This window comes from Crocodylus porosus, unplaced genomic scaffold, assembly GCF_001723895.1.
Source record: "Crocodylus porosus isolate Cpor-Errol unplaced genomic scaffold, CroPor_comp1, whole genome shotgun sequence".
Classification (NCBI taxonomy): domain Eukaryota; kingdom Metazoa; phylum Chordata; order Crocodylia; family Crocodylidae; genus Crocodylus; species Crocodylus porosus.
The window spans coordinates 3,236,011-3,249,569 of NW_017728931.1; the positions used below are offsets into that span (position 1 = coordinate 3,236,011).

Below are 13,559 nucleotides of genomic sequence, written 5' to 3' on the forward strand. Positions count from 1 at the left end.
AGTCCTAATCTTTCCTTGCAAACTGTTAAACTTGTTTCAGTCCAATTACCTCTCTCTCTGGGTGGGAAGGGACAGCTTGATTGGCTGAAACGTATTTTCTGGCTTAAGTCTCTCAGTATCAGTCTTTGCTGATGACCCATTCAGCATCCTTATTTACTGATTTATTTCCTAGGGTGACATCTTTCTGATTTAAAATGCCCTTTGGTTCTAGAAAGAATAATCTTTGCCATCCCTAGTGGGCACTATCCTGGAAGGGGGAGGGAGGGGGAGTGTTATTTTCCACTTAATACCTTTTCCATTGTTTCCCTAAAATCCCTAGGTATTCTTTAGGATAATATTTTATACTTCCCATTGTTTCATTTCTGTTAGGCTGCATGCATACATACACCCAAATAATCTGGTGGAATTCTCCTGGGTTTGTTTTCTTGATAGAAAAAACTAACTTAGAGATGTCTGAACAGATATTTGGATGCTGAGCCCATAAGGAGCAGAGAGCTAGCAGCATTGACATTGCACAGCCAGGAGCCCTCTGTTCACACGTCTCAGCATGCTCTGTCAGCTCCCTCAGTCTGCCTGAAGACAGATGCCAGAGGCACAGGGCAGCCTGGATTGGTTGACTCAGACTGCCCAGGATCAGCCTGGGTCTCCTTGCAGCACAATATGGGGATGGTGAAAGGGGCATGTTCTGCTCCCTGCTCACCTGGGGCTGTAGGGTCCAGCCCAAGTGATACCGTCTCCTGGGGGGAAAGCAGGGGGTGAAGCACCTTAGTATGTTGAAAGACTGCGTTGTGGCTTCTTTCAGAAAAGGAAGTGTACAGACATTCAGTCTCCCAGGGGAAACTCTCTTGGGAGCAATTTAATATGGTTGTCTCTGGGTTTTCTCCTGGAGTGGCCATTTTTGCTGTGGAAGAAAATCCCAAGTATCTGTATACTTGTGGTTTCTACTGAGAGAGAATCAGCTCTGTAGTTTCTTTTACGTATTCCAGCAGGATAATAACAAATGGGTAAACTGATAGGATAGTTAGAAGTAATACACATTATTCCTCCATACTCTACAATAACCATGAGTAAAAAAAAATTTGACAGAGTCAAGCATTTAGCTTTTATTTCAGTGCTGTGAAACCTGACAGGCTTCAAGTTCACTCCAACACACAGCCATAAAACGCAGCTGAACCCTATCGTGAAAATGCCTGGGTCCTTGTCCAAGAAGCAAGGATTTTTTATGCAAGAAATATGGGTCCTTGTACATAAGGGGAGAGAGAGAGGTAGATGGAGACAAAGAGAATGAACAAACCTTGCTTCAAGTTTTAGCAAAAGAACTGACCAAAACTAGATATTACCCAACAAGCACCCCTGTAAAAGCTGGTGAATTAACTATGCCATTAAGTTTCTGAAAGAAGGCTAACAATGACAGCTCAGTAATATACCTCTTCTCTATGACATGTCTTCAAAGTGACATAGGAATTTGCTTCTCTGTTGTGTGTATTGTGAGGTAGAGACAATTGGCCTGGAAAGTGTGCATCTGGGATGGTTTTGGTAAGGTTTTGGGAAGGAGGGGAAGAGGGCGATACCTTTCTCTAAACAGTAGTGATTCCTGTAGGGAAAACAACGCATTTGTGCAAGGCAGGGGGAGAGGGGAGGGTTGCTCTCATGATATACAACTGAACTGAACATGTCTCATAATTTTAAGAATTGCAAATCTAAAAACAAATTTTTTGCTTCCATTTTCTCTATTTTAATACACTTTGCTTTTCGTAAGATTATTCCTGTATGAGTATTTTCATGCAGCCTGCCCTCAAAAAGAGAAAAACCCCTTAGACTCCATGATAATGCTGAAAGGTAAAGAGCTAATGGAACTTATCCTCCCTCTATGAATCAAGGGAGATAGGCAAAGGTATCCTATACCAGTGCGTATTACTCTGTGTGGGCAATTACAAGGCAGAAAATACAAAAGATCAAAAGATGAGAAATTGAGAGAGTGTGGGTAGTAGGTGGCTTGCTAGCTACATGATAAGTTGGAAAATGGAAGAATTCATCAAAGCTGGGGTGGGGGAGTTAGTTTTCTACATTAACTTTGCTATTAGATGGGTCAAGCCAATTGATGTTTAAGTTTTAATTAATTCAGGAAAGTACCATGTTTACCCCAATCCAATACAACTTATAATTTAAGATCCAAAAATCTAATTTTCTCTGTTGTGTGTATCGTGAAGTAGAGACAATTGGCCTGGAAAGTGTGCATCTGGGATGGTTTTGGTAATCTAATTTTTGGAGGGTCATCTTAAATTGGTCCCACCTTGCAGCACAGCAAACAGCAGCTAGGGGGCAGGAAGGCAGCATGGGAGTCAAGTGGCCTGCCCATACCCCTCACTACTCTCCCTCCTGCATCTCCTGGTGCCTGTCCCCCACATTGTTGCAGTTCTGACTCTGGCTCAGGCCCTGCTCTGGCCAACAACATGGAGCACAGAGCACATGCTCCCTCCAGCCCCCAGCCAGCCACACAGCAGAGGTTGCCACAGCAGAAACTCTGGACATGGCCTCAAAGCTGGGGCCAGAGCTGCTGCCACTGATGCCACTGTTGCATGGGTAGGTGAGGACCTCATGCCCTGAGCCAGAGTGGGGCGCCAACCAAAACTGGAGCTGCAACATGAAGGTAAGCAGTGGTGGTAGAGGGGCAGAGACAGGGGCAGCGACTGCCACTCCGACTCTGGGTTCAGGGTCAGAGTGGCAGCTGCTGCCCCCTCCCTCTGCCACTTGTACTTACATCCAAGACAAAGATTATTCTTCCCCCAAGTTGAATGGGGAATAAAGACCTTGTCTTGGATTCAAGTGAATATGGTAATATAAAAATAATAGTCAGTTCAAGCTGCCATGTTTTCAAATGGTGGGGAAAAAAAAATCAATAATTTTAATGTTTTAGCTTATTTTAATTATTGCAGCTAGTTACCTTATAAAAATAATACTTTATTTTCAGCCTATCCTAGTATTATAATTTGAACAATATACACTGACTGCTCCTACAATGCCTATTGCTACTATAACGGCTGTAACAGCAACATTTCTATTTTCCTCTGACTTGATTAAGTCTACTATATTGATATGGCCAGATCTAACAAAGGTGTGTGAGACAATAGGTAATAAGCATGTAACAAATGAAAGGGATATTTCCTGCATTTTTAAACATTAGGTGGAAAGCAGCTGAGGACTAAAAAAAAAGAACAGAAACCTCCACACGGAAGGGCCCTCCATGATATGACCCCCTTTGTAAATTGATTAAGCATTATCTTAAAACTTGCTTGATGTTTGGTCTGTGCTACTCCTGTTGGGAAGCTGTTTCAGATAGTTAAAAACCTTCTAATTTCCAGCCTAAATATATTAATGGCCAATTCATACACATTTGCTGTTGGCCACACTTTTTCCTTCACCTTAAATGGCTCTTTTCCCTCCCTGGTATTTTCCCCTCTCAGGTATTGACAGAAAGCAACCATATACTCTTTTAGCCTTCATTTTGCAAGCCAAACTTCTTATAAGAAAGGCTCTTCAGTCCCCCAATCACCCTTGCAGCCCTTCTCTGTACCCGTTTCATTTTGGACAAGCCAAACAGGATGTGCACAAACATATTCAAGAAGAGAAACATTTTGTTCTACCTAAATGACCAATCTACCTTGTATCTATTTTTATCTTTCTGCTCTTCACAAAATGTACCCACTTAGCAAGAAATGTGCACAGAACAACAGGTTTTAATGTTTATAACATTTTTGTTAAACTAAAAAAACCCCACAGGCACAAGAGGATTAAAAAGAAAACATTACACAGTGATAAAAATGTGTTCCAGTAACTAGCACAGAGTACTGCATGTCAAGATACCACAGGAAGTCTACCATTATCTGGCACATCCTTATACTGCATGTAGCATTATCATGCACATCTTTATAGTGCATCCATGTTTTTAATTCCTATGTTTTTGCATATGTAAGGTAGTAAAAGAAAGGTTGCACTGCTCTAAAAATCAATTTAATCTGTATGAATTAATAATATCCACTAAGATGAATAAAGACATATTTACTACTAATGGAGGGCTCCTTTTAGGACTGTAAATGAGTGACTGGCAAGACGCATAAATCTATAATGAATACACCTATATAAATTGATCCTGACTATATATTCAACCTCAATATTTTCTTGTTAGGTACAGGACTGGGTATGTGATAAGTACAAGCTACACAGAATTCTAGTATATCTTTCAGTTGCTAAATAGGGAAATGCTGGCAACTGGCAAGCAGCTGTTTATGGAGTTCCTTACCCTCTGCAACAGTGAGTAGATTACCCAAATCAGTGGAAGAGAGAGACGGTGCCAGCTCAGAAGTCTTGACATTTCCCAATGGCAAAAATGGATCATAGTCATTAGATAAGAGATCAGCAAGACTCAAAATATAATGGCTTTGTTGTGTATATGTGCTCGAGCCATAAACACAACAGTGCAGAACCTACAAGAATAAAAAAAGAAACAGTACTAGAAATAAACTGTACATAAAGACATCAATTAAGGCAAATGTTGTGAGGAGTTAAACTTACAAAAGATGTTGATTATTTACTACAGCAGCATATGCTATAATCTAGGAAACGCTAATCTCATCATCATCTTGTGCTTTGACAAATGCAAAATGTGCTCTCCTAGCCTTGCTAAATGCACTCACCCTAACTGCAGTAAGTCAAAACATGGCTGCAAAGATCATTTTCCTGGCTCACTCTTCATCCCATCCCAGGGTCTGGCATCTCCATCAAATCAACTTCGAACTACTTTGCCTGCCTTTCAAAACCTTACATAGTTTATCCTTACCCTATGACTTCTTATATGCTACTCAGATATTGTCTCGTCTCTACACTCTGACAATGCTTCCAGCTTTCATTGCCCACGCTTCCACAATTCTAGCTAAATGGTGCTTCTGTGCCTATCAGGATATAAAAGTATTCTAGGTTGAATCATAACGAGTTGTTGATCTTTCATAGTTACCCTGTATATGTAATCCAATAATGGAGCTTTGGATGAATGCTGATCTTCAAGGACTCCAACAGCGGCTGGCTCTAGTAAGGTTTTCAGTGGTAATGCCATACACCAATCCAACAAGCAAAGTAATAATGAAACTATAAACTAAACAGAAATATGCAAAAACAATATGCAAGGAGGACTCATCAAATTCACGAAAACATTAAAGCATTCATTAGCTACACAGTTAAAAACAACAGATTCAGGATTAAAGCATTCCATTCAGTAAGTACCACAAATAACACAAACAAATACAAGGTTGGTGCTTTAAGCCACATACCTTCTTATCCACTTCCACAGAAGAGTATTCAGCACTAGGCAATAAAAATGCAATAGTGGCCACAAGGATCTGTGTAAAAGAAACAAATCCTCAGACATACAAAATTATAAAAAGACATTTTGTTTATTAAATTAAGTACACAGGGCCTGAACCTCTGACTTTGTAAAAGATGCCTGAACTAAACTGAAAGGGCACTTATACACATGCCAGATGTCTGCTCCAACGTGTGCTAATTAGCATGTGTCCGAGCAGACTTGATTAATTATCTGATCATTTTAATTAATGTGCTCAAACAGCCACCATGTCATGTCTGTTTAGCATCCTTGAACTTCAAAATGGCAGCAGGGGTGCTTGAACTAAAGCTCATCACACGAGCTTTAGTTCAAGCACCCCCACTGCCGTTTTGAAGCATAGGACGCTGAATACATGTGATGCTATGGGCACTTTAATCACAGTGGCTCTTGGAGCTGCTCTAATTAAAGTGCCTGCCCCTTTACCCCAGAGCATGTGTATAGATTTCATAGACACTAGGGCTGGAAGGGACCTCGGAAGATCATCGAGTCCAGCCCTCCACCAGAAGGGCAGGAAGTCAACTGAGGTCGTAAGATCCCAGCAAGATAAGCATCCAATTTGCTCTTGAAAGTGTTCAGTGTAGGTACTTGAACCACCTCCGAAGGCAGGCTGTTCCAGACCTTGGGGACTCGGACAGTAAAGAAATTCTTCCTTATGTACAGCTTGCAGTAGTTTATGACCTCTCAACTTCGTCATCCCTTGGGGCGCCCTGGTGAACAAATGATTCCCCAGATACTGGTGGCCATCAGATCACCCCCGAGCCTGCACTTTTCCAGGCTAAAGAGCCCCATGGCTCTCAGCCTGTCGTCATATGGTCTGTTTTCCTGACCTTTGATCATGTGCGTGGCTCTTCTCTGGACTCTCAAGCTTCTCCACATCCTTTTTGAATTGTGGAGCCCAAAACTGGATGCAGTACTCCAGCTGCGGCCTCACCAAGGCCGAGTACAAGGGGAGAATGACGTCCCGGGATTTGCTTGAGAAGCATCTATGGATGCAATCCAGCATTTTGCTTGCTTTACTAGCCGCAGCATCACATTGTATATATGTCCAAAGTTCTATTCTCCAATTACTCTATCCTCAGAAGAGATTTGTGCAAGCTAGAAAAAACAATCACGTTCCAGGAACTACCACAGACACCTCTCTTAATAGTGACCAACGGAAGTTAGAGTTAAATTAAATGCAATTAAATTTCTTTATTAAAAAGTAATACAGAACTTCAGTATTGGTCATTCCCAGTATTTTAAGAGATAGACATACTTCAGTAATTTTCCGGGGCAGAGAGGATTCGTACTTCTGAATCTTTTCCCAATATGAAACTAGCAGTTGTAGAACATCACAAGCTATCTGAGCTACCATTTTATTAGAAAACTGTAAGAGAAAAAAAAAGTTAAGTACCACCATATCAGAAGAAAATATTTACATACAGTTTGTGCCACAATCTTTTCTATTTTATAAAGCATGAGATCCATAAAAACTACAGTAAAAGATTGTCAAAGTAGCACAATTCAATACTCAGTGCTAGGGAATAAGAAAATTGAAGGTTATCAGTGTAGCCTTAACTTGGCTTGGTTGTGTATATTCTTCATTATATTACATGGTCATATATTATTGTATGCAGAACCTTGCACAGCCATATTGTAGAGATGGTATATGCAAAAACATGAGGGTGTTGATACACATGCTGTGGGAGGTAGGGGTTGGGAGGCCATCTAGAGCCTCTCTAATTAAAGCATCCAGAGAGTCACATGTATTAATATCCCTGTGCTAAAAAACGGTGGCTGGGGCGCTTTAACTAAAGCTCAGTGAGCAAGCTTTAGTTAAAGTGCTCCTGCTGCCATTTTTCAGAATGGGGATGCTGACACATGTGACACTAGAATCTGCTGGAGTGTGGTAATTACCAAGCTCCAGCAGACTTGATTAATCGAGTCTACTCTGACACATTGTTATTACAGAGCGTCAGAGCAGCCTCAATGTATGTGTACAAGCGCCAATAGTTGCCAGGTAAAGTCTCCGAGGGGACAAAGCATGCTCAATGTAGTTGAAATCTTCAGGGAATTAACTGCTAAACTCTAACAAGTCACCACAGAGGATGGGTAGACTAGATCCATTTAAAAACTTAGAATTTAACCACAGCTGAATACATTTTTGCCAAGGTAACAAATGGCACATTCCTGACACCTACTCCTCTGACTAAAAAAGCGAAGTACTCCTGGAACTGGGCTTCTCAGGAAACAATTATATTATTTTTAACACAGATAAAACAACATACATTCCCCTTCTCTTTCTTGGGAACAATTGAATCATTTTAACTGAAATCTTTAAATAAATAAATAAATAAATTAGTCACAAGCAGATATCAGGCATGGGCCAATTTCAGTTTTAATAGTTACGATTTGGCAATCAACTGAAAACACAGGAAAGCATCAGACAAACTTAACTACAGATGTTATGACCTGTGCCATCTACAATTAGAATAAACACATAATATAGAATCCGTTATTATGTGAATAAGTAATACCATCACTAAAAAAGTATAATCCCAAATCTGTTTCTGTGAGAAGTTAATCTTTGTATGAACTTTTTGAATTTAGAATGGTTTCACATAGTAAATTCTTTTAAATCGTGCTTCATGTTCTTATGAGGCATTTAGACTTCTTGGTTTGTATTTATCAATACAGACCTGCAAACATTAAATTTCAAGCACGCATATGTAAAGATACATGCTAAGAATAAAGATTATCACTGAGCGATCATTTAAAAATATGTAAGTTGATTTCCATTTCTTCTTTGCTTGCTTATCATATTGACTCAATTCCAAGATAACTGTTTCCCCCCATTTAACATGGGTGAAAAAAAATCTCATCTTAGAACTGAATATGAAATGGGGGGTGGGGGGAAGGGGGGAGGCAGTTGCTTTTACTTTGGCTCTGATCCTGACCTGGGATTGGGGCTGGAGCTGCAGTTGTTGCTTGCTGCCCCCTCCCCTGCCTCTGATCCCCTGCAGCCTTGGGCACCCTCCCTTTCTCCCTACCCCCACCACCCTCCCTCCCTACCTTGGGCCCCCCACTGCCTCCACCAGTGTCCTGACTGCCCCCCCCCACTTTCCCCTCTGCAGCAGTGGGGGTTGGGGGACGAATTTAAGAAAACCCTCCAATAATTTACATGGAAAATTATAACTAGGGACCTACCTAAATTGTGGTGAGACAAAGGGTTTGTTATAGCCTGCTTGCAGTGTGCAAAGCCCATTTTGCAGGCATTTCATGGTGGCCCTGCCCCTCAGCACTGATTGGTGGAGAGGCCCCACTGGGGAAAGGAGAGATGAAAGGGCATCTGCCATCTTGTCTGCTACCCTTCGGGCCAGTGCTTTCCCCTCCTGGCATCAAGGACCTCCCAGCATTTAATTTTAATTTTGTTGTTGTTGATTTCATGGACAATCCTGGCTTTCGTGGTTTCCATGAAACCATGAATTAAGTAGGTCTCTAAATTATAACAAATTTATACATTTAATGTATATAGAATCTAATTAATGGGGGGAAGGGTGTCATCTTAAATTCACAGTTGTCTTAGAGTCAAGTACATATGGTACTTACTGATAACACATTAGTAAAAAGTGTCAGCAGATTTATTAAATAATATTATTTAGCATTTAAAAACACCTGTGAGTTCATTCTATTTACTATAAGCAAACACTTTCTTAATACTTATGCCAAATCTGTTACACTGAGTAAAATCATGCCGCCCCCCCACTCTACTAATTACCAATAGTTTAGAGTGATACCTGAAGTCATACAACACTATCTCAGAGAATCTCCTTCCTGCCATCAAAACTTATTTTCAGACGAATGCCTCATCTTAGCCAGAGCATTTATAGACTAGCAGGAACGTATTATTCCTTAACAAAGTCCTACTCCTTCATTACACGTCTTTAGCATAGTCAAAGAAGTTGTACCTAGTTAGCAACTGTATTGTGCAAGGATAAAAATGTTTATGATTCATTCACTTCCCTCACTAAAATTTGAAGTAAAACCATTTCATTAATTTCATTTCAATTGTGTACACATGGGCTGTGCTTTAAGGATGATGGGGAAATACTTATTTTTCAGTATGTTCTTTGCATTTAACCTTAAGTATCTCCAGCAACAGAGTGGCCAACTCATCATATCTGTGCATTTTCTTTTCTTTTTTTTATGTCTTTGGTGCAGCTGGAAAACATATAGAGGGGTCTTAAAAAAAACTTCAAGGAAGGAAAAACTGCTGAGCAGTTCCATGCACAGCAAATTCCTCTCATTTTTTAACAAATATTTAAAAGCCAAATATGCAGTCATGGAATATTTTAAACCTACTGAAAAGTATACACACTTTTGCAGAAGAATCAATCATCAGAATGCAAGAATACAACACTCATCTTGATCCTGAGTCAGAAAAGCATTTAAGTACATAACTGGTGAATTTTCCAAGTAATATTTTCATACACCTTCCATCTGTTAATCATAGATATATTCCATTTTAATACCTTTAGTGTCACACCTATAACATTTATTGCATCCTTCACTTGGGCGTGGTTTGTGCATTGTGTTAGTTCTTCACATATCCAAATTCCAAGACAGCAAACAGCTATACACCTTTTTTCAAACAAAAAAACCCAATTTAGTTATGAACTTACAACCATATCCTCTTCCTTAGCATTTTTTACTTTCTGAACTATATTTAGAAGACTTCACAACCATTTTTCAACAAGAAACTACAAGCCAATTCACACTGACAGAAGATTTTATGGCTAATTGAAGAAAGAATCAGAAAGGCAGCTTTAATATAGAACATCAACAGACCATGAAAACATTTTAAACAGGTCATGGAGCCTAAACACCTAGATGGGATTTTAAAGAAATATATAGAACTGGGCTAACTCATTCTATTGAGGCATAGGGGAGTGGATTCAATAGGAGCAGACTTAGGGCAATGCTGATCACTTCAGAAAAACCCATCCCTAAATTTCCCTGTCAGCTAGTAAGGTTGAGAAAAGGCCCACTGAGCCAGAGCACTCTCCCTTCTAACCTCTTGTAATCCCTAAAATACAGCAACTGTGGAAGGAGAAGGGAAAGGAAGAGAGCTCCTCAAATATTTAGAGAGACTCCTTACAAAGCAAAGCAGGTATTATCAAAACCTCTAATGACTGTGGAAAGGCAGGAAAACATACTTTCTGCCAAATATTCCTTGGGAATTTTCTATCCTTTTATAACAAATAGCTGGTAAAATAAAAATGAACTACAGAGAGTGATTATAACCAAGATGTATTTCCTTCTCCTCCCCAGGCACATGACAATGTCAGGGGATCTATCTTCTCTGCAGTGACTGCAGTTTGTGTAGTTTTGCCTGTGCTAGTTTTAACTTAGCTATCTTGGGTTTCAGCAGCAGAATACCTGTGGCAGCCCAGGGCTCAGCAAGAGCTAGAAAGTTCGCTCAAGAAGCTGGGTAAATATTTGGAGAGTTAACCCCTGTTGGACACTATGATACCACAGCTACACTGTCGGGAGTACCAAAATTACCTAGTTTAAAACAAACTCAGGCATGTCTACATGAGTGGAATGAAGCATAGTTTAGATATACCCAGAAGGCTATACTTCTATCATATGACATGACTCTAATGGCTACAGCTGCATCTTTCTCTTTAAATAACATCATCTAAAACAAAACATAATATCAGCAAAAACATCAACGATAAATTAAGATAGCATTTAAAAAACCAACAGGAAAGTTAAGACAGGTATCTGGGCAAACACTCAGGACCTCCAATGGATATCGGAGCAAACAACTGTCAACTACTATCTCAACACATCGTTGGCTTTCTGATCACAGCTGCTTGTTTTTAAACCACTCCTTTTACAATACCTCCTACAACTACTGATGTAGCTCTACATAATGCCTGAGCTTGCTGATTCTGGCTGGTTTTCATTCCCAGTGAAACTGCATAAGCACACAGTGTGACTAGTACCATTTTGGATGTTCCAAAGCAAGCCTTGGATGTTTTTTGAGAAACTTCCTTTTCTTCATGGAAGAACAGGCATTAGGGGTAGTTCATATATAACATAGTTACTGGTACAGATTAGGGCTGTGCAAAGCTTCGGTCCCTGATTCGATTCGGCAGAGATTAGGCCCGATTCAGTGGCTGAATCTCCAAATCGAATCAGAGGACCCTTTAACTTCTCCATATCGAATTGGAACCCTCTGAATTGATTCAGAGAGATTTGGAAAGATTCGATGGTTTGGACATAGACACAGCTTTAAATATATTTCTACATACCTCTAGGTAGCAGGCAGGTCGTGACTGCTGCGATGCTGGGGTACATGGAGTGTCCCACAGGAGTGTAAGGGGCTCCCCAGCGTGCTCGGCAGCAGACCTGGAAGTGGACCAGAAGCACTTCCAGTCCACTTCCAGGTCTGCCAGGGAGCACATGGGGGGCAACCCTAGCTGTCCTGGCTCAGCAACTGGTGCCTCTTGTGTTTGGGGGGGCACCCGTGGTCCCCCTGCAGCCGATCACTGAGCCAGAAGGGGAACGGGGGGGCCCCCCTGCACGGACCATGGCAGACCCAGAAGTGGACCAGCAGTACTTGGAGGGCCCCCCCGCACTCCTGTGGGATGCTTCATCTGCCCCAGCATTGCAAAATTCACAAGCTGTGCTGGTACCTCGAGATACGCAGAAAAAACTTTTAAAGCTGTGTCTGTGTTTTTTTCCCCCACAATCAGCTTGGGGAGAAAGCCCCTCGTCTTATCTTCAGATTTGGATTCCGTCGAATAGAATCAGGGACAGTGATCCGAATCAACTAATTGAATCAGCGTCCCCGATTTGGGCCGTATCCGAATAGAGTAGGGCCTACTTCACACACTCCTAGTACGGATGACAGTTTTTCTTTATACTCGAAATCTTGTATTCTCTCTGACTTGTAACTATGATTGCTATTTGGCATTCTTGTCATCAGCTTCCTTTAATATGAACATGCAGGAATTTAGTTCTACAGCTACTTCAGAATACAAGGTGAGTTTTTTTCCCCCACAGTCACCTTGGGGAAAAAGCCCCTCGTCTTATATTCACATACAAGGATACCTCATTAAATACATGGTGAGCCACTACAATGAAAGTGGTTCAACTTCCTCTTCACTCTGACAGCTCAGCTGTGCCTTTCTTCCCCATTCCCAATGATTTCTATTGCTTCACCAGCCTTAAATGTCTGTCAAACACCACCAAATGGAGCCCCTCCATGAGGTGGAGCCAAATCAGATTGTCCTGTGCCTCATTTGCATATATATATTTTTGGAGAATTCCAGCACTTGTGACAAGAACACCTGGTTCCAGTCACAAGTGGGGGCTAATTACCACATGGATCCTTTGTAGAGGGGTATCTGAACCATACACACATAGGGCTTCCACATACATGTGGGGAGCCTGCTCTGATATGCTGGAAATCCAATCAACTGAGTCTGCTGGAGCACCAAAACTGATGTGCTCTGGCAGCCCTGCGCATCACGTATATCAGCATCATCGCGTGTCTCCATGCCAACAAAATGGTGGCAGTGCGCTTTGAAATAAAACACGCCCAATGAGCTTAAGTTCAAAGTTCCCTGCTGCCATTTTTTCAGCACAGGTATATATGGTTTTTTGGTTTGTTTTCTTAACTTTGCTCTCTGTTAGTGAACATACACGCTATCATTTACATGTATTGTTTAGTGATTCCTTTCATTTAGAATATTTGAAGAAACCTTTCAAAGTGAACAATGGATATACTAGCTAGTAAGATCTGGTAACTTCTGGATCTATGGGCACAGTCACACGAGTGCACACGTGTCTTGCAGCATTTCAAAGCCCTCTGAGATGCTGCAAGACGCACCTGTGGGAACGAAAAAAAGGTTCCCTGCACTACAAATTTGCAGCACGGGGCCAAAAATACTGCAGGGGAAAAAATGGAACCATGCCCTGAGGCAACCAGAGGCTTGGTTCTCCACAGAGATGCCCCGGTAGTCGGCCAGAGGGTCTCTATGGCTGGCCCTTGCCTCAGTGCTGAACCTTGCAGGGCAGGCAGCGTGTCAGCCACAGGGAGCTGGACCTGGGCTCCTGCCAGTAAGTAGGGGGTGGGGGGCCTGAAGGAGTGGGGAGGGGGCCATAGGGG

The 13,559-nt window shown here is 41.4% G+C and overlaps 1 protein-coding gene across 3 annotated transcripts in view; it reads right to left on the minus strand.

Annotated features, from left to right (window-relative positions):
* Positions 1-13,559, minus strand: part of RALGAPA2 (Ral GTPase activating protein catalytic alpha subunit 2) — a 357,121-nt gene that overhangs the window by 134,909 nt on the left and 208,653 nt on the right. For all 3 annotated transcript variants that reach the window (XM_019544076.1, XM_019544075.1, XM_019544074.1), the window contains 5 exons: positions 9,910-10,018; positions 6,654-6,764; positions 5,325-5,393; positions 5,012-5,149; positions 4,301-4,484 (listed from right to left, as the gene is read on the minus strand). In XM_019544076.1, the coding sequence (XP_019399621.1) occupies positions 4,301-4,484; positions 5,012-5,149; positions 5,325-5,393; positions 6,654-6,764; positions 9,910-10,018 (611 nt within the window). The remainder of the gene's footprint in view (positions 1-4,300; positions 4,485-5,011; positions 5,150-5,324; positions 5,394-6,653; positions 6,765-9,909; positions 10,019-13,559) is intronic.